General features: G+C 26.2%; 2 protein-coding genes across 2 annotated transcripts; one reads left to right on the top strand and one right to left on the bottom strand.

Annotated features, from left to right (window-relative positions):
- The first annotated feature begins 2,675 nt into the window (after positions 1-2,675).
- Positions 2,676-11,450, top strand: LOC127280773 (juvenile hormone esterase-like). Its single transcript, XM_051304021.1, has 8 exons — positions 2,676-3,028; positions 3,301-3,426; positions 3,615-3,774; positions 7,047-7,423; positions 7,583-7,754; positions 8,589-8,779; positions 10,567-10,714; positions 10,801-11,450. The coding sequence occupies exons 1-8, from the start codon at positions 2,813-2,815 to the stop codon at positions 11,106-11,108; spliced, it is 1,698 nt and encodes a 565-aa protein (XP_051159978.1). The 5' UTR covers positions 2,676-2,812; the 3' UTR covers positions 11,109-11,450.
- Positions 11,451-11,729: 279 nt separating this feature from the next.
- LOC127280774 (retinol dehydrogenase 12-like) lies at positions 11,730-20,002 on the bottom strand. Its single transcript, XM_051304022.1, has 8 exons — positions 19,769-20,002; positions 15,238-15,379; positions 14,889-14,981; positions 14,572-14,808; positions 13,907-14,092; positions 13,684-13,793; positions 13,521-13,610; positions 11,730-12,080 (listed from the first exon to the last, which is right to left on the bottom strand). Exons 1-8 carry the CDS (start codon positions 19,772-19,774, stop codon positions 11,976-11,978), a joined length of 969 nt encoding a protein of 322 aa, XP_051159979.1. The 5' UTR covers positions 19,775-20,002; the 3' UTR covers positions 11,730-11,975.
- Positions 20,003-20,572: the final 570 nt, after the last annotated feature.

Here is a 20,572-nt window from a genome sequence, read left to right as displayed (position 1 = left end):
CAAAAAAATTCAATTTTCCTTAGGCAGACGATTTTATTGCATATTCTTGCACAAAATACACCGAAAAGTGTAGAAAAATTTGACACCCAGATCCGAGTAGAGGAAGACCCTTTTTATGACCAAAAACGCATCCGAAAGGATAAAAAACTTACCAAAAAAATTTAATTTTTCTTAGGCAGACGATTTTATTGCATATTCTTGCACAAAATACACTTAAAAGTGTAGAAAAAAATTGACACCCAGATCCGAGTAGAGGAAGACCCAGTTGATCAGGATCTCATATAACATGTTTCTATAAAGAAAAAATTTGTTTCCGCCACTTTGAAAAGTTTTATAAACGAAAGGACGACAAAGCTTCCTCCACGAGGAAGCAAAATCAACAAAATATAATAAAATATATTATTTGGTAACATATAACAATTTCAGAAACAAACTGAATGATTCTAAGTTTTTATTGCAATATACAAAGAAGAAAACATTTAACTCACCCTAGGTGGGTTCTCGTTAACCCTATATAAAAAAAATAATTAAAAATAATTATTTTATAGTAACTACTGAACTGGTAATTGCTTTTTGATCTCAAATACAAATACTTCCTCCATGAGGAAGTAAAAATTTGGTGATTCTTATTTACTTTTTTACGTAAAAATAATTGTTTATTTAAAAAATGCAACAATAAATAATGGAAAAAATCACTTTTTTTTGCACCAGCAAATAAATTGGTTTAAAGATCAAAATTTTCCTTATTTTTCAAGCTTTAATACTGCACAAGAAAAATGACGTGATTCGAAATAGGTAACTCACAATTTATTAAACAATGTTTGTTTTCTTTTTTGTATTTTATTTATTGTGAAACGTCTGCTATTGCTGCGCGCGACGTTCGGAAGTTGTCGCTCTCGTTATTGTGCAGAAGTTCATTACACTGGCGTAATAAAAAAACATGTTGTGTGAAAAGTGAGATTTTTCATCCTTCGAAAATGTTTTTTATGATTTTTTACTGCAAAGTAGGTAATTAAAAACCATTCAATGTGATAACCAGAAATGTTTACGTTTCGTTCAATGATAACTTAACCTCACTTTTTACACATGTTTTCTACTACGCTAGTGTAATAAGCTTCTGCTCAATAACGAGAGCGACAACTTCCGAACGTCGCGCGCAGCAATAGCAGACGTTTTAGAATAAATAAAATACAAAAAAGAAAACAAACATTGTTTAATAAATTGTGAGTTAACTATTTCGAATCACGTCATTTTTCTTGTGCAGTATTAAAGCTTGAAAAATAAGGAAAATTTTTATCTTTAAACCAATTTATTTGGTGGTGCTGAAAAAAAGTGAATTTTTTTTATTATTTATTGTTGTATTTTTTAAATAAACAATTGTTTTTTACGTAAAAAGTGATTATTTTGGACCTTTATATTAATAAATATTATAAAAAAATTTTTTTTACTTAATTTGGAAAGGTTACTCCAAAAAGTGAAAAAAAACTCCTGGAATGGCACAGCTATTTGCAAATTAATTCATTAAATTTTTTATAAAAATTATGATCAGTTTTTAAAAAATTTATTAACTATCAGAATATGTTTCTAGGTTAATACATTAAAATTTTTCCCCTTTGTTGACGTAATAATCGCCTTTTCTAAAAAGTTACGCTGTTTTTAAGGAGTGAAAAAAAAATTTCAACTCTAATATTAACTAAGGGCGATTCCACGTGAAATTTACCTATGACACTCTAAATTCGTTTAAATATATATTTTTCTTGTTCTTTGTTGAAAAACATGTAATACGTATTTTTTTATTTTTATATAATTGGCCAAATTTTATAGTTATGAATCTTCGAAATTTTGGCTTAATATGAAAGTAGACCTTTTTTCAATGTCTTATATCTCTGAAAATATTGAATTTGGTAAAATTTTGTCAAAGAATAAAAATTTTTATTTACTATATTTTTTCAATTTGATATATTATATAAAAGCTGCATAAAATGCTATTTTTATTTTATATAATCATTTTAGTTTTTTATCAAATCAAGCAGGAATAATGTCAGTATTTTTAAAATAAATATTTTCTTGTTTTGCATATAAAAAATAATATATGAATCGTCGTCTTTAAAGTGTTCTTAATATAGACAATATTGCCAAAGGAGGATAAATCGTGTGTATAGAATATATATATTTTTTTCAAAATCAGAGCAAAAAGTTTTTATCATTCCATTTATTTTTTACTTTCGAAAATGTTATATATGAATTTATCTTCTTTATAATGATCAAATAAAAATTTATACACATATGTGACGCCGCACGAGAAAAGCACGAGACCTATACCCAAAATAACATTAGGCTTAGTTTTCCGTGTACAGTGCAGGGAAAACTAAGCCTAATGTTATTTGTCTATAATTTTTTTTAAAACTATTTTAAGTTTATTAAGATTCTGTTACATGATTATTAATGAGCAGATATTTTATTATTTACTACTTTGAGAATAAAATGGGCATTTTTTGTCTTTTGTAAATTCTTTTACATGTTTAATAAATAAATAATTATTTTTACAATTTTTTCCTTGTTGGTAGAAGTATATAAATTGTCTTAACTTGAATTATTATTTTAGTATTTGCATCAGTTTCAAACTGTACGATCATTTTGTTTTTGCATTTAAAAACATTCAAATAATAAAATATTACAATATTTTTTTTTATTATTAGTATTATATTACATTAACATTTATTATATGTTTAAATAAATAAATATTATTTAATAATATATAAGTGAATAATTAAAAATAGTGGTAAATTTTACAATTAATTTATTCTAAATTATGAAAATTAAAATGAGACAAGATTTATTTAATTTTTTATATCTTGTTATATTTTGGAATTTTTATACTGTACTTGCACAAGAAAATTTGATTGTCAATTTAAATGGCCTCGGTAGTATAAAAGGTTCTTTAATGACAACACGATTGGGTAAAAAAATTTACTCTTTCCGAGGTGTAAGATATGCTGAGCCTCCAATTGGAAAACTTCGTTTTCAAGTGAGAATTGAAAAAATTTAGAATTTGAAACATTTTAAAGAAGGAATATTTTTCAAATATTTTAAATCATTTTTATTTGTCACTCAGTGATTTTTATAAATAAGTCAAAAAAAGAGATTGTAACTATTTTTAATGCTTATTTTTATTTTTGTTATTATTTATTTATTATTATTATTATAAATAATTTATTATTATATACATATTATTGTTTATTTTTTATATAAAAATATTTTGTAATAAAATTGAATTTTACTAAAAGATAATTTTTACAGCCACCTGTACCTGTGAAACCATGGGATCAAGTGTTTGATGCCTCTAAAGAGGGTCCTGCATGTCCACAACTTAATTACACAATAATGTCCGAAGATTGTCTTCGACTTAATGTCTACACAACTAAGGTAATAGAAAAAATTAATTTTAGTCTTCAAAATCTTTAAAAAATTAGTCACTACTCACCCTTCTTTATTTAAAAAAAAAGTTTATTTCTAAATTTTAAAGAAATTTTTTTTACATTAAACTAAATAATTTTTCATTTAATTTTATTTATAACAAACAACATTTGTTTCATAATTTTCTACATTTTCAGTTACCAAGTGCAAATGAAAAAGTGAATAGGCCAGTTATAATTTTTATTCATCCAGGAGGATTTTACTCCTATTCCGGTCAAAGTGACCAATTTGGACCTGAATATCTGTTAGATCGAGATGTTGTCCTAGTTACCATTAATTATCGACTCGGCTCTTTAGGTATTTAAAAAATATAAGTGATTTCTCTTTTAATTCAATTAATAAAAAATAATTTATTCATTAACTATTTTAAGCTATTAAAAAAAAATTAAAGTGGGTTCTGTATTTATTACACGGACGAAGAATTTTGAGCGTGACAACGTATTTTTTAGGGTTCCGTGGCCCAGGGCCGAAAGCCTTATAGTTTCGCTTTGGCGTCCGTCCGTCGTACACTCAATGATTGCCATGGTAACAGATACCATAGCAACCGTTACCATGGCAACCATTACCATAGCAACCATAGCAAATAATGTACACTGGAAACTCCCAAGAGCGTACGGCATTAGTCTTAGTCCGCTCTACGGAAAAATGTCCTTGACGTGGAATACTATAAACACTCAGGGCCGTACAATGTACTACCAGTGCTTTTAGCAAAATATATTCTACATATGTGTCCTGAAGCGGTGAAAGAGACCTTATGGTACAATAGCAAATTGTACTTTTGAATGTTCATAATAAAAAATGAATTGAACAAAATAATTTCTAGTTTTTGGAAATGAAAGAGCAACTCAAATAATATGATTTCCAAAAATTAGAAATTATTTTGTTCAATTCATTTTTTATTATGAACATTTAAAGTGCAATTTGCAATTGGACCATTAGGAAGAAGCTGAAGTACGCAACGTTTATAATAAACGATTTTTAAAGAAATAATTTTTTAAAATGAAAAATTTCTATAATTTTTTGCCTAAAAAATATTTCTTTATAATTTGTTGATTAATGAAAACTACAAGAAATATTTTTTAAGCAAAAAATTATAGAATTTTTCATTTTAAAAAATTATTTTTTTAAAAATCGTTTATCATAAACGTTGCGTACTTCAGCTTCGTCCATAAGGTCCCTTTCACCGCGTCAAGACACATATTATTATAAATATTAATACATTTTGTTTTTATAGTAAAGTATTGTAAGTTTTCATTTTATAATTAATATTTTATTTTTAAAATTTAGTAATTAATAAGCCAATAAAACTGCTTGCATAGTAACGGTACACTCAAAGCAGACGCTCCTGTTTTCTGTTTCTGATCCCGCCCATCTCTTCTCTCCTCCCTCTTTACCACCCCGCGCTGATAGTTCGTCCGCTCTCGGGAAGACCGCTCTTGGGAGTCTCCAGTGTAATTATAAATTATTTATTATATACAAATAACTTCTGATCTGAATTTAAACAGCCACGAAACCCTAGATGTAGGTTTTTTGCGCCTACTTCATTTCCTGATTTTTAATTGCAGTAGAATCCGTTTATAATGACGACCCGCTTATAGTGACCAAACTTTGATGAAAGGTTTGGTTTCATTTAATGTTTACTTCACACAGTAATGCCAATTACTGAAATTTTGCACAGGAATAATATCAAAACATAACCTCAATCATTCATGTACTCTGTTCAAGAAATGTTAAAACAAATCTTGAACGAAATTTTTCCAAAATTTGTTTGAGTGTAGCTCAGCATCCGCTGGACCAATCAAAAAGTGCGCCATACATTTTTTGTTCGAAACTTTTTGACTATTTTATTGGCGGTATTCCGGAACGATTATATCGCAAATTTAATTTTTCTAAATTTTTTCCAAATTTGTTTTCTAGTGTAGCTCAGCATCCGCTGGACCAATCAAACAGTGCGCCATACATTTTTCGTTCGAAACTTTTTCCTTATTTTATTGGCGGTATTTCGGAACGATTATATCGCAAATTTAATTTTTCTAAATTTTTTCCAAATTTGTTTTCTAGTGTAGCTCAGCATCCGCTGGACCAATCAAAAAGTGCGCCATACATTTTTTGTTCGATTCTTTTTTCTAAAGTCTTTGGCGGTATTCCCGAACGATTATCTGGAAAATTTAATGTTTGAAAATTTTTCCAAAATATTTTTGTGTGTAGCTCAGCATCCGCTGGACCAATCGAAAAGTGCGCTGTACATTTTAGATTCGAAACTTTTTCCTTATTTCATTGGTGGTATTCCCGAACGATTATCTCGCTAATTTAATTTTTCGAAAATTTTTCTCAACATTATTTGAATGTAGCTCAGCATCTTCCGGACCAATCAAAAAGTGTGCCATACATTTCTTGTAGACAACTTCCGGGTTAAGACTTTAAAATTTCATCATTTTTCATATGTTTGAGACAAAATTTCAATCTTAACCTTGTGTTCCACGAATGCTCCGCTAATTTCGTGAAGCATTTGCATCATGCAATCCGCCAGGGCATACACTAATATGTAGTTAAATCTTTAACCGGTCGGTAATATAGAAAGTTATAAAAAATTTCATTTCCAAATTTGATAAAAATATGTGTGGCATCGAGATTAAGGCCATGTGGGAAATACCCACGTGACCCCCATGCAAAAAACATGGTATCGTATTTTCAAGTATTCTCTAAAATGGAAAAGAATTTTTGGTTGAAATTTGGAAAATATGATAGAAAATAGCATTCAGAATGGCGCTGTTCTCGGTTTAAAGCAATATTTTGCATTTAAGTATTAAAAATAAAAGTTTGAAAATTCCCATTTTTGAACGAAAGTTGAAGTCAACATGGCGGGGGTACACACAGACGTTGCGTGAATGTATCAGTGGTCCAGGAACTAGCGCCAATTCGAGTTAGTGGCCGCTCAACGAAATAACAAAAACCTATTAATTCCACTATTAATTACTTTTTTAAATTATTTCCTATTCAATTACAGTAAATAAGTAGAACGGCCCAATTCCTTCAACCCTTTTTTATCATTCCTCAAAATTTCAACCCGAAATTTCTTCTCATTTCCGAGAATACTTGGAACTACCAAAAAGTGTCTTTGTCTCACATGGCCTTAAACCTAAATTAACCGAATAACAAAAAATTTTTAAAATATGACTTATAATTTTCGAGAAATCGCTGTCGATATGAACGCCAATTTTTCTGACTGACTCTCCAGATCTCAGAGTAAGACGTTGTCACGACAAAAGTGCCTAAAATTTTGTCCAAAAACACTTCAACTTTGATAAAACGCATGCACAACATAACGGTATCGAAAGCCATTATGTTTATAGATAAATATTATAAATTAAAAAAAAATTTATTTAAGTGGAGAGTGGGGTAAAGCGGAGCGTCGAATAAGGCGGAAAATGTCAAATATTTATTGGGCTATTTATATTTGGATCAGATTGCTTTAATTTTTGTGTAAATCATTTTGATTTTAAGTATTTGGAAAGTTTTCTTGTTACTAATTTATTTATTTTATTAAGATTATTGTTAATTCTAATCAGGATTTTTGAGTGCTGCTCATCCGAGACTGTTAGGTAATATGGGCCTTAAGGATCAAGTGATAGCTCTTCGTTGGGTAAAAAAGAACATTCAAGTATTTGGTGGTGATTCAAATTCTGTTACAATTACTGGTTATAGCGCAGGATCAGGGAGCGTTACAATGCATTTAGTATCGCCAATGTCAAGAGGATTGTTTCATAGAGCAATTGCAATGAGTGGTTCCGTCACTGGTCAAAGATTATTGGGCACAAATCAAAAAGATATGGCCATCAAACAAGCTAAATATTTCAATTGTTCCACTAATTCTGTTGACGAAATTGTCGATTGTTTGCAAACTATACCAGCACAAGACATTGCTAATTCAATGCATATATTTTATGTACGTCTTATAAAATAAAAATCATTTTTTAATTTTTTCACTTTTAGTTTAATTTTTTAATCTTTACATATTTTAATATTTAATTTTTCTAATTCTTCATTGTCTAATATTTACATAATTTAGTTATTAATGTTTTAATATTTTACTATACTTTTTCAGGAATGGTACCATGATCCTGTTGTTAAATGGATCCCGATCGTAGAACCGGAAGTGGATGGTGTTGAAAGATTTCTAATTGAGGAACCAATAAATTCAATAAGAGAAGGAAGAGTTGCACCAGTTCCTGTTATTGGTGGTGTTAATAAAGATGAATTTTCTGCTGTTATTGTTTGTAAGTTTTGGAAAATTAAAAAAAAAAAATTCAGGGCACCGCAAAAACGATAATCTAAACTTAACCCCTTGACAGTCGATGGCCCATATAGTATGTCCAAAAAAAACTCGTGCCACCTTTGTGATTTTGGATATATATGTCTACATTAGAAAAAAAATACTAAACGTAATTCGGATATACTAAGGTTTTCGGGGTCGCTGAATCCGAATTTGAGGTGAGATTTAAAAAATTCAAAATGGCGGAAAAATTTAAAATTGATTCGATTCGTTCAAAATTTGGTACTCGGGTACCCGAAAAACCCCCAAGTACCGAATTTTGAATGAATCGAATCAATTTTAAAATATTCTACCATATTGGGTCGCGATATTGGGTCCGCCATTTTGAACTTTTTAAATCTGACCTTAAATTTGGATTCAGCGACCCCAAAAACTTTCAATACGATGATATGATATTTTTTTGGAAACATTTTTGGACCGTTTTGAGCCCACAAACGATTTTTCTACTAGACTGCGAAGGGATTAAGAATATAATATAATAGCGCCTAATTAAGAATATTATTCATTCAACAATAAGAAGACATAAACTGCAAACCCTAAATAGTACTCTGATTTGTACCTAATTGTATTTGAAGATGTTGACTATTTCTGAAATTCACAATAATATTGTCGTTGTAACTTCAATAGAACTAATTCTTAGATTAAATAATATTTTTATTTTAAGAATTTTATTTTTGTTTTAAGAATATAATATTATAACTGTAACTAAATTTTAATTTATTAAAAAGAAAATGAAACTAGTTTTTATTACATTTTATAATCAATAACAACATTCTAGATCCAATAGAATTGTGTCGGAAAGGAAATTGCTTTTTTCTCGATCAGTGGAATTCAAATTGGAATCACATTGCACCCATAAGTTTCCAATATGAGAGGAATACTTCAAGAACTGAATGCATTAGTAAAGAATTAAAAAAATTTTATATAAATAATCATGTTACTTTGGAAAATATTGAAGGCATAGGGCAAGTAAGGGAATATTCATATTTATGTAGCTTTACAATTTACAGAAAAAAATTTATTTTAAATTCAAAATTTATATCTACCATTGGAGAAAAAGCTTGAAATTCGAATAAACAATATTCTGTAATTATTAACTATAATAATTTCCGTATTCATTCATTCATTCCGTCTGTCCACACTTGAAGTTAGTCGTATTTTGTTCCTTTTGTTTTTCTAAAATTTTGACAATTCTTGATTTCGTAATATTTTATGGTTAACACGACGGATATTTTTATTCATCGTCATTAATTAAGTCATATACTAAGTGACAGTTTAAAGTAAAAAAAAATATTGTTCATTGTGTGCAGCACCAGTATATTTCCAACTTGGTATTTATAGAAAAAAAAGTTTCAATTATAATATAATTTTTATTATTATTTATAAAATTATTATATTATATATACATTTTTTTAAATATAATGATTATTACAGATAATTAGAACATTTTAACTTATAATTATTATTTATCTTTCATTATTTTTTCATTATTCATTATTATTTATTATATATTATTATTCATAAATTTATTATTATTAATTATTAAATTGTTATATTTTTTTATCTATAAACAATATAAAAATAGTTTGCTTTTTTAAAAAATTTTCTATTTGATTTTAATTTTTAATTTAAGTTTAAAGTTTAAAACATTACAAATTTTTTTTAGGTTTTATTTTTTCAAAATTTTTAAATATTTTTTAATTGCTTAATACTTTTTAAAATATAATTAATAATTTTCAGTTAATTTAAACTTCTTTTTGATTACATAATTTTTTAATATTTATTAATTATCAGTTAATTAAATTTTTTGAAAAAAAAACATAAATTTAAAATTTTCATTTGCAACGAAATATTTATAGAAAATACAAAAAAATATTTAGCATAATTAATTTTTTGTAATTTAAAAGATTATAAAAAATTCATCGAACATTGACTTTATCAAAAATATTTATTTCTAAAATTTTAATATTTATATTTTAAAATTTTTACTTAAATTTATTTATTTATATAACATCAAACTCATTTTTTTCTGTGTATAAATAAATGATAACGTGAAAATTAGAAATATACCTATTATTAATTTAATACTCCACTGATGCAGAATTATTATTATTATTATTAATATTATTATTTTAAAATAACCATTGCAATTAAAGTTGGACGCGCGCTTGCGCGCGTGTAATTTTGCTAGTTATTATATAATTCTCAGTTTAAAAATATTCTAATTTTATAAATAAATATTTAAAAATAAAGAACACATATTCTGATTTATAAGAATGTGTCACGTCCCCCTTAAATATGTTCTCATTTTATACATTTTAACACATAGAGGCTGGCTACACCGAGAGCCAATCAGGAGGATTAAATTTAATCCTCTGGCGTACTAAACAAGTGGGCTAAATTGTGCATCTGCACAGAATGTTTTTTGTACATCTGCGACCATGGTTGCGATAGCGACAGGTTAGAAAAGGCGATCACATGGTCGCCAAAGCCAGCGAACTTTTCTAACCTGTCATTTTTGCAACCATGGTCGCAGATGTACACAAACATTCTGCGCAGACGCAAAATTTAGTCCACTTGTTTAGTACGCCAGAGGATTAATTTTAACCCTCCTGATTGGCTCTCGGTGTAGTCAGCCTCATAGTTCGTTAGTCATCGTTAGCTTACCGACAAGGTTCAAATCTTGAAAACAAATTTTTGTTTTTTAATTTGAGACAATGCTTTTTGATTATCAATTTATTAAATTTGTATTTCAGCTTTATTCTGATGCCATTATCATATTTTCTGAGCATCGGTTCATTAATTTATTATCAGCTGTATCAAAATATCCGGTATATTATTATCATTTCACCTATCAAGGAAGATATAGTCACATTGTTTGGACCGATACTAAAAAACCCTTTGGTAATACTTTTTTTTAAAGCAATAATTAAAATTATAAACATACGGGACTTACTGCGAATTATCATATTTTAATAATTCATTTTCAGGTGTTTCACATCACGATGAATTGATGTATGTGTTTTATATGTCAAGATTTCCTAAATTTGTCAAAGGTGACCCTGAAATATCAATGGTAGAAAAGATGACTGCAATTTTTGAAAATTTTGCTAAAACTGGCAAACCAATTCCCAATCATAATTCATTATTTGAGAATGTTAAATGGAAGAAATTCACAACATTGAGAAAACGTTATTTAGAAATTAATAATTGCTCTATGATTATGAAAAATGGTGTGATATATCCTAAAAGAATGAAATTGTGGGACAGTCTTTTTCCTTTGCTCACCAACAAATAAAGATTCTTACAACTGCAAGCATATGAAAATAAATACTGATCATTTTTATTTGTAGAATTTAATTATCTAGAAGTTAAGAAAATTTAATATTTTGTATTCTAACACCTCTGTATAATTTATTTAATTATGTATCAGGTTGTTTTTACCGTGTAGATAAATTTAATCTTCCGAGAGGTTAAAGGCAGTTCTGCGTTTGCGCAGAATGTTTGTATACAGCTTCTGCGCAGGCGCAGAATATATATCTACTGCCCCTTTAACTTCTCGGAAGATTAAATTTATCCACACGGTGAAAACGGACTCTATTATTGTTAAATATTTTATTAAAATTTTTTCAATTCTAAATTATTGATCCAGCTGTAAAATGTAATGTGTAAAAATCCACTTTATAAAATTCTGCTAAATAAAAATTCGATAATTTTTTTAATTTGACGCAAAAAAAAAATTCCAACACAGATCTAATGTGGGTAATATTCATACGTTCCCAATGAATTATATTTCAAATAGAAAGTAGGATGAGTAATTGGCAAAAAGTCACTTGTCATATATTACGTATATATATATAAAATATTATTTAACAGTTACATATGAAATTCATAGAAACGATAGAAAATTATAATAAAATTATATTCAATCAAATTTTATTTTTCATAATTTATTTATGATGAACATGCGCATTTCTTTTTCTTATAAAAATAGAGATCTCAAGATGACATTTCTTATATAAATATATTTAAACATTAGAAAGATACTTTTCTTTAACACTGTTATCTGAAATTAGTAACACCCATAAAAATTTATATATTATATATATATACATATTTAAGGATATTAAATTTATACAATGAAAACAGTTGTTCATAAAAATTATTAAATTAATCTTTCTTCCGGTTTCAGTCCTACAAGATCACAGCATTTATCCCAAAACTTTTGCCTATCTTCATTACTATATGGACGATTTAAACAATTTATGTTCTGAAAATATTGAACTGTAAATTAACTTATTCAAATCGAATAATTAAGTTTATTATTATAATTAATTTAATTATAATTGAACCTTACATTACATATGAGAATACGGGGTCATGACTCAGATTTTTCTCAAAATTCGGTAAATTGTAGTGATAGTGGTGCTAAATAAGTGTACAAATTTTAAATTTGAAATTTTTAATATTTTTCGAGATATTTACAATAACAAATTTGAGCAATATTTTTTTGCTTTACTTATAACTTTTTTCCTATTAAAAATAGAGAAAAATGTTGTAAATGTTTTTTACGCAGAAGACCTTAAACTTTAAAAAAAAAAATATTTTTAAAAAAAAATATTATTTTTTAAACATTTTAGTTAAAAAATAAAATTTGTTTATAATTTTTAAACATATTCTCCCTCATTTAGAATCGCGAAAAAAATCATGAATATTGTTTAAGTCATAATAAATCGATGGTTAAATTGATGAGATGGAATTATTTTTTATTTTCGAGATATTAATTAATTAACTAACAAAAGTTAATAAAAAATGAAATATTTTACGAACAAATAAAATAAGAGTAATTTGAAAAACACCATTAGAATGCTTATCAAAATCCGCATCCAACGAGCCCTATATGAACTATTTTTAATAAACGGCTTTTTAAAATTACTCTAATTTTATTTGTTCGTAAAATATTTCATTTTTTATTAACTTTTGTTAGTTAATTAATTAATATCTCGAAAACAAAAAATAATGCCATCTCAAAAATTTAACCATCGATTTATTATGACTTAAACAATAATCATGATTTTTTTCGCGTTTCTAAATGAGGGAGAACATGTTTAAAAGTTATAAACAAATTTTATTTTTTAACCAAAATGTTTAAAAATTAATATTTTTTTTAAAAAATAATTTTTTTCTAAAAGTTTAAGGTCTTCTGCGTTAAAAACATTTACAAAGTTTTTCTCTATTTTTAATAGGAAAAAAGTTATAAGTAAAGCAAAAAAATATTGCTCAAATTTGTTATTGTAAATATCTCGAAAAATAATAAAAATTTCAAATTCAAAATTTGTACACTCATTTAGCACCACTATCACTACAATTTACCGAATTTTGAGATAAATCCGAGACATGACCCCGTATTCTCATATGAAATGCCTCAAGTAATCATTCAATTTAACAGCATATTATTGTTAAGCCCACAATGTTAATTTTTTCAAGAATTTTACTCTTAATAATTCAATAAAATATTACAATTTTTGCACGCAACAACCATTCCTTATATTATATTTTTAACTTGTACTCAAAATCTCAGTTCAATAATCCATTTCATTTAAAAAAAAAAAAAAATTCCCAACAAAATTAACATTGTGGACCTAATAATCATATGCTGTTAAAGTAATAAGAAAATATAATATAAAAATTTAGATAATAATAAAAATACCTTGCAGTCCACGAAATATTTTCCCGATACTTTTGATCCTTCATCACTAACTGCTAAATGAATAGTTGTTTGAGCACCTTCTTCTGGAGTCTGAAAAATTTTTTTGTTTTGTATTTAATTAATTTTATTACTTTTATAAATAAAAAATAATTTTTATTTTTACCTTGAAGAACAATATTCCCAAAACAACAATTATCATTTTGATTGGTAATAAAATATGTTCGAAAATATTAGTTCTGACAGCACCAGGATACACACAATTTGATGTAACACCTTTAAAAATAATCATGTGGGAATAAAAAAACTACATTAAAAAACAAATTTTTTTCAATAGTATATTAATTTTTTTTTTTTTATAACGTATTTTATAAATAAATTTTTCATACCACTGCCTTCTAAACGTTTTGCGAATTCGTTACTACCCAACACATTATACAATTTACTGTCACAATAAAGTGTTGTCATATTATGGCTTTTCTCAGAATTCATATTATCAAAATCCAATCTTCCAAGTATGTGCAATATTGATGACACGTGAATTATTCGACTAGGTGCTGATTTCTTTAATAAATCTAAAAATTAAATAATTTAAAAATACTATCTATATAGAATAATAATTTATATAAAGTATAAATACACATTATTAATCTCTCCTTGTAAAAGGTACAAAAAATTTTATTTTCATTTATTAAAAACAATTTTTTACTTCAAATATACACGCAAAGAAAAAATTTTGCTGTGGCAGCAAATTATTTGGTTTCATATCAAATTACGTTAGCTAATATAGGGACAGTGAACAAATTTGCTGTGGGGTCAAAAAAGTTTGTTGTGACAGTAAATTTAAAAAAATTAAGACTGATATTGTTTATCATAGCAAACTTTTTCGTTGTTATAGCAAAAAATTTAGCTGTGGTTACTAATTTTCAATGGATCTGATAGCAAACATCAGTTAGCATCTGTAAGCAATTCCTTTTTTTCCATGTACCTATAGACGTTAAGTTTTTTTTTTTAAAATGACTTACTAAAAAAAATAATAATTATTAACACCTACCAATTAATAAATTTGTCAGCAAAAAATGACCATAGTGATTAACTTGCAATCCCAATGGCAAACCATCTTTAGTTCTTTTCTTTGCAGTTACAGCAGTACCAGCATTATTGATGAGAACATCTAATCGTTTTTCATTGGCAATAAAATTTTTTACAAATTCTCTTACGCTCAAAAATGAACTTAAATCCAAAAAGTGTGCCTCAATATTTTCATTGCCAGTTATTTTTATTATTTCGTCTGTGGAAATTTTTATAAATTTTAGATAAATAATATATAATTGTATAACTTTTTGGAAAAATAAAAATTTTAAAATATACCTCTAGCTTCATTAGCTTCAATTATATCATTACATGCTATGATAATTTTTGCTCCTCTTTTTGCTAAATCTAAAGCGGTACATTTGCCAATTCCTGACAAAAAAAAAGAATAAATATTAAAATAAATTTATTTCTTCGTTTATACGACTTTTTAAGGCGTTAACATTTTCATCCTCCACCCCCTGACAGTTTATTTCTGCGAAATTTTTATAAAGACTTAAAATATATTTTTAATATTTTTTTTAATTAACTGAAGATAAAAATTTGTTTTCAATGTTTAAATAATATTTCGCTAAATTTATTAATATAAAACAAAGTAATAAACTTGTTTTGAAAATTTTACAGTTACCTCTACTTGATCCGGTAATAATTATAACTTGACCATCTAATCTTCTAGAATCTGTACATTTTCCTTTAGTTACTGTGTTTATGATAATTATTATTATCACAATTAAGATAATATACAATAATAATTGACAATATATATTGTACTGAAACATAGAAATAAAAAACATTTGTTTTATTTGGAAAATTATTAGCTTATAACGTTTAATATATATGTATATAATATTAATCAATTTTTTCTTGAATCATTTATTGAGTTCTAAATGCATACAAAGGTGGTCTAAAGAGAAAATTTTAATTTTTGACAACTTTAGAATTTTTATTTTTTTTAAATAATTAAAATTTTTGAAAATCCATGTCAGAGATTTTAAGAATTATTAAAAAAATGTAAAAAAAAAATTTGGCGATAGAAAATAATGAAAGAAGTTTAATATTGAAAATGAATGTATGAAGTTTTAACTCATCTTTTTCTTTCTTTTTTTAAACAATTAAAATTTTTTTTAAATTTATGCGTGAGATTCTTAAGAATCATTAAAAAAAAGTGTGGAAAAAATTGACGAAAGAAAATAGTAAAAATTGTGAAAGAAATACAATTTTGGAAATTTTTATATATTTTTAAAACTTTAATTTCTAAACTGGTCTAAAATTAAAATTTTCTTTTTCTGACCACTTTGTATGTTTTTAAAACCCACATGATTCAAGCAAAAAAAAATAACCTCCTTCGGATAATTTAAAAATAAGTAGATTAAAATTGACCCCCCCCCCTTCCTATATTTTAATCAGTCAATATGACAATATAATATACAGGGTGTTCCAAAAGTATGGAAACTTGCAAATATCTCGAATAGTACGAATTTTCGTAAAAAATGTTCAAGACAAAAGTTGTTCCAAACAAAAAGATGTACATCTTTGAAACCAAAAAAATTGGGTCCGGGGACCAATGTTGGGCCATACAATAAAAAAAAGTGTTTTTCTTAAATGAGACCACTAATTTTCAGTATCAAATTTGTAATCCCCCCGAAATTCTGCGATCGGACATGTGGTATAAGTGCCCAAAATATTGGGCCCAATCCAAGATATTAGATCCAAAATTTTTCTACAGATAAATAAATTGTAAAAAATCGCATCTTGGAGGGTTTTTTAGATCACAGGATTAGAAATTCGAAGCTAATTTTCAAATTGGGCATAGAGCCCAATGGAAGATTCCGCGGCTCAATGTGAGGCCCACAGTAAAAAAATTAGTTGTCTTAAATAAAACCTGTTTATTTTCAGTATCCAATTCGTAATACCCATGAATTTCTGGGTTTAGACTAGTAGTACAAAAGCCAAAAATATTGGGCCCAATGTCTGGGATTGGGCTCAACATTTTTTGTCAAATAAATAAATTTGAAAAATCGCAACTTTGGGGGTTTTTGAGGTCACAGGATTAGAAATTCAAAGCTACTTTTCAAATTGGGAACAGAGCCCAATGAAAGATTCCGCAACCAAATGTGAGGGCCCAATAATTTTGGCTTTTGTACTACAAGTCTAAACCCAGAAATTCATGGGTATTACGAATTGAATACTTTAAATTAATGGGTTTTATTTAAGACAACTAATTTTTTTACTGTGGACCTCACATTGGGTCGCGGAATCTTACATTGGAATCTGTACCCAATTTGAAAATTAGCTTCGAATTTCTAATCCTGTAAACTCAAAATCCCTCCAAAATGCGATTTTTTGAAATTTATTTATCTGTAGAAAATTTTTGGATCTAATATCTTGGATTAGGCCCAATATATTGGGCACTTATATCACATGTCTGATCGCAGAATTTCGTGGGGATTACAAATTTGATACTGAAAATTAGTTGTTTCATTTAAAAAAAAAACACTTTTTTATTGTATGACCCAACATTGGGACCCGGGCCCAATTTTTTTGGTTTCAAAGATGTAGATCTTTTTGTTTGGAACAACTTTTGTCTTAAACATTTTTTACGAAAATTCGTACTTTTCGAGATATTTGCAAGTTTCCATACTTGAACACCCTGTATATCTTAACTATGTATTGCATTAAGTGAGATTTACGATAAATAACCAAAATTATTTGCATACACGTATAATAATATATTCTTTACTAAATTAATGAATTTTATTTGAATTTTGATAAAAAATGCATTGTCCGTATACTTGTACATAAATAAATATATTATTTATTTAAAATTTTTGTTTTTTTGATATAGAAAAATAATATTTTTTTAATATAATGATAAAATTCACAAAAATAAAGTCGTATAATATTTATTTCTGTTATGCATTGGGAATAGTATATTAAGCTACTTATAAAAATATTATTATTAGCTATTATTAACCCTTAATTGGTATAATTCGGCGTTCAAAACGCAAATGGCCCAACGGGTCTGCTAGACCCGACATATTCAAACGTATATTGTACAGTCGGTATTGAATATCTTTACACAAAAATTTAATTTATGATGTGTTTTTTAAAATTTCATTTGTTTTACATGGATTAATTTATTTTAAATTAGTTAAAAAAAATTGTGAAAAATAAAAACAAAAAATTGCATGTTTTTACTTAAAAATTCATGAGTTATTTAAATTTTAATATTCTAACTTAAAAATTTAAGGTTATGATGTATTATTCTTTATAAGAAAAAATTACCACAACAGCAGGACTTGCAAAAAAGTTATTTATTTTTCAGAATAAAATGTGACTTTTTAAGTTAAAATTAAAAATTTATAATAATTAATGTTTGAAACTAATTTATTCTTTTTGTATCGAATTAATTGTATCAAAAAACTTAGAAAATTACTAAGAATTTAATATATTAAAATATAAAACAAGTAGGGGGTCCTTTATGTTTATTTCATAAACATTATGCTTCCTCATTGTGTGAAGCAAAAAATTCGCTTCCTCGTGAAGGAATCAATGAATTTGTCCAATTCAATTGATTGATTTAAAAACTTTCGAATTAAAAATGTTTTAAATTAATTAAATTTTTTGAAAAATAAAGAAAATTTTAATTAATTTTGAGTGTAACATAAACTTTATATATACGAATCGATTCGTTTTAATGCAAGGAATACAATTATGTTATTCATCAACTTGAATTTAAAAAAAACACAAAATTTTTTAGCTAAAATATGAATTTTCGATTTTTCAATTTTTATTAATTCTCAAATTTTAAATCAAATCTATACTTTATATATACCAACCAATTCGTTTCAATGCAGGGAATAAAATTATTTTATATATAAACATGAATTTAAATAAACACATAATTTTTTAGCTAAAATGAGAATTTTTGATTTTTTAACTTTCTTTAATTCTTTAAATTTCAATCAAATCTATACTTTATATATATCAATCGATTCATCTTGACATAAAGAAGACGATTATATTATATATTACCTTAAATTTTTCGATTTAAAAATTTTTTCAATTAAAAAAAATTTTTTGGAAAAAAGACGATAAAATTTTTTTTTTTGGGTATTTTTAAAAATCCTCTCGTCATTTTTGAGAGATTAATGTGTTAAATAAGCCTACCAAATTTTATCCAAATCCATTAAAACCTGTTAAAGATATCGTGTTCACAAAAACAATCCACACACACATACACACACACATACATACATCCGGACAATTGATCAGGATCTCATATAACATGTTTCTATATAGAGGAAAATTTGTTTTCACCATTTTTAAAAAGTTTATAAACGAAAGGACTACATAGCTTCCTCCACGAGGAAGCAAAATATTCAAAAGCTATACATATTCAATTAATTTGAGCTCGATAAAATGGTCGAGTCTATTGGATCCATGGTGTTAGGTAAGGGTTAAAAATTTTTTTTTTTAGCTAAAATAATTTACAATTTTCTGTTTTAAAAAATAATTATATTTTCTAATTGTTGATCATAAACATTGTGAACTTCAGCATTATATAAATTGTAACAACGAGTTTTTCATTATACAAAGTCAAAAGTCAAGTTATACTCCAGTTCTTGATTAATTATACACAGACTTAAGAATTAAAAAATAATTAATCGTTGTGAAAAAAACATAAGTTGTTTTTTTGCAAATCGAATGAAGTCGATCAAGTATTTTAACAATTTTCTCAGCTCGAATGCAATACAAGAAATAATTTTCTGAACGTGTTTTTTTTAAAGTTGATCTGAAATCTTCGAAATATTAACCAACAAAGCTCAGAAAATATTTGTTCACCATTAATAAGACTGCATGTGATAAAATATTTAACTTAAAATTAAACATTGCAATTAATATTGCCTCAAACTTTGCCGTACAATATTTATTTAACATTTTCTCATATGAGGAAATAATATTAAAAAAATATATCCTGAAGTTTCGCATAAATTAATATTTTAAAGGTAGATCAACTTTAAAAAGTGTTCAGAAAATTTCTTACGTGCTGTGTGGGCTTGAATTCTAAAAAAAAAATTATAAAACAGAAACTATACTATAAAATTTCAAAAATTGCAAAACTAGTATATTAATTTATATTTTTTAAATAAACTTACCTCCATGACTATGATTATTCTATATTAAAAAAAATTTTCTAAACAAAACACCAAAAGATCACTCACTTTTCACAAAAGAGTATTTTAAAAGAACTATCAACAACTACACGGATGCTAACACTTGCGGAAATTCATTAAACTATGGAATGACTATGAAAAAGTAATACGTAACTAAAAATTCACTTTCGCTAGGAAAGTTTCTCTGGTCGCATCTAGTGAGATTTTGAATCATGCGATTCAGCTCAACATATTATATATAAGGCGCGATATACGTTTATGTTAATATGAGCATAATCATTATCTCATCAACCTTTCACTTATCATTATAATAAAAAATATGCCAATTTAACGAGGGGGAATTTACTCAGGTAGTCCACTGTATAATAAGAATTAAATGTTCTTTGGGATAAAAAAAAATGTAACACTTATGGGGATTTATTAAATAAATTTTTGGGTTGTTTTATTTTTAATTCAACTCTGTTTTAATTATTTACTTATATACATAAATATGTAATACTTAATTAATATACAAGTTAAATAAATAAATAGATAAACATAAAGAAAAAAAATAAACTAACAAATAAATAAAATAACTATCTGAATTAAATATTTCAAGCGATAAGTAATATGGTATATCCTTTATAAAACTCATAATTCCGTACCTGAAAAAAAGTCAACTTTAAGTTGCATTCTAATCAATATATATTTAAATATTTTAATGTTATTAAATTATTTTTTATGAAAAATTTTTTTGTTATAATATTTTATACAATAATTTATTAAATAAACTATTACACTTGGTAG

This window comes from Leptopilina boulardi, unplaced genomic scaffold, assembly GCF_019393585.1.
Source record: "Leptopilina boulardi isolate dan_hultmark-lab unplaced genomic scaffold, ZJU_Lbou_2.1 LbouV2_25, whole genome shotgun sequence".
NCBI lineage: Eukaryota > Metazoa > Arthropoda > Insecta > Hymenoptera > Figitidae > Leptopilina > Leptopilina boulardi.
Note: the sequence above shows the minus strand (reverse complement) of the source record. Positions and strands in the feature narration are given on the sequence as shown.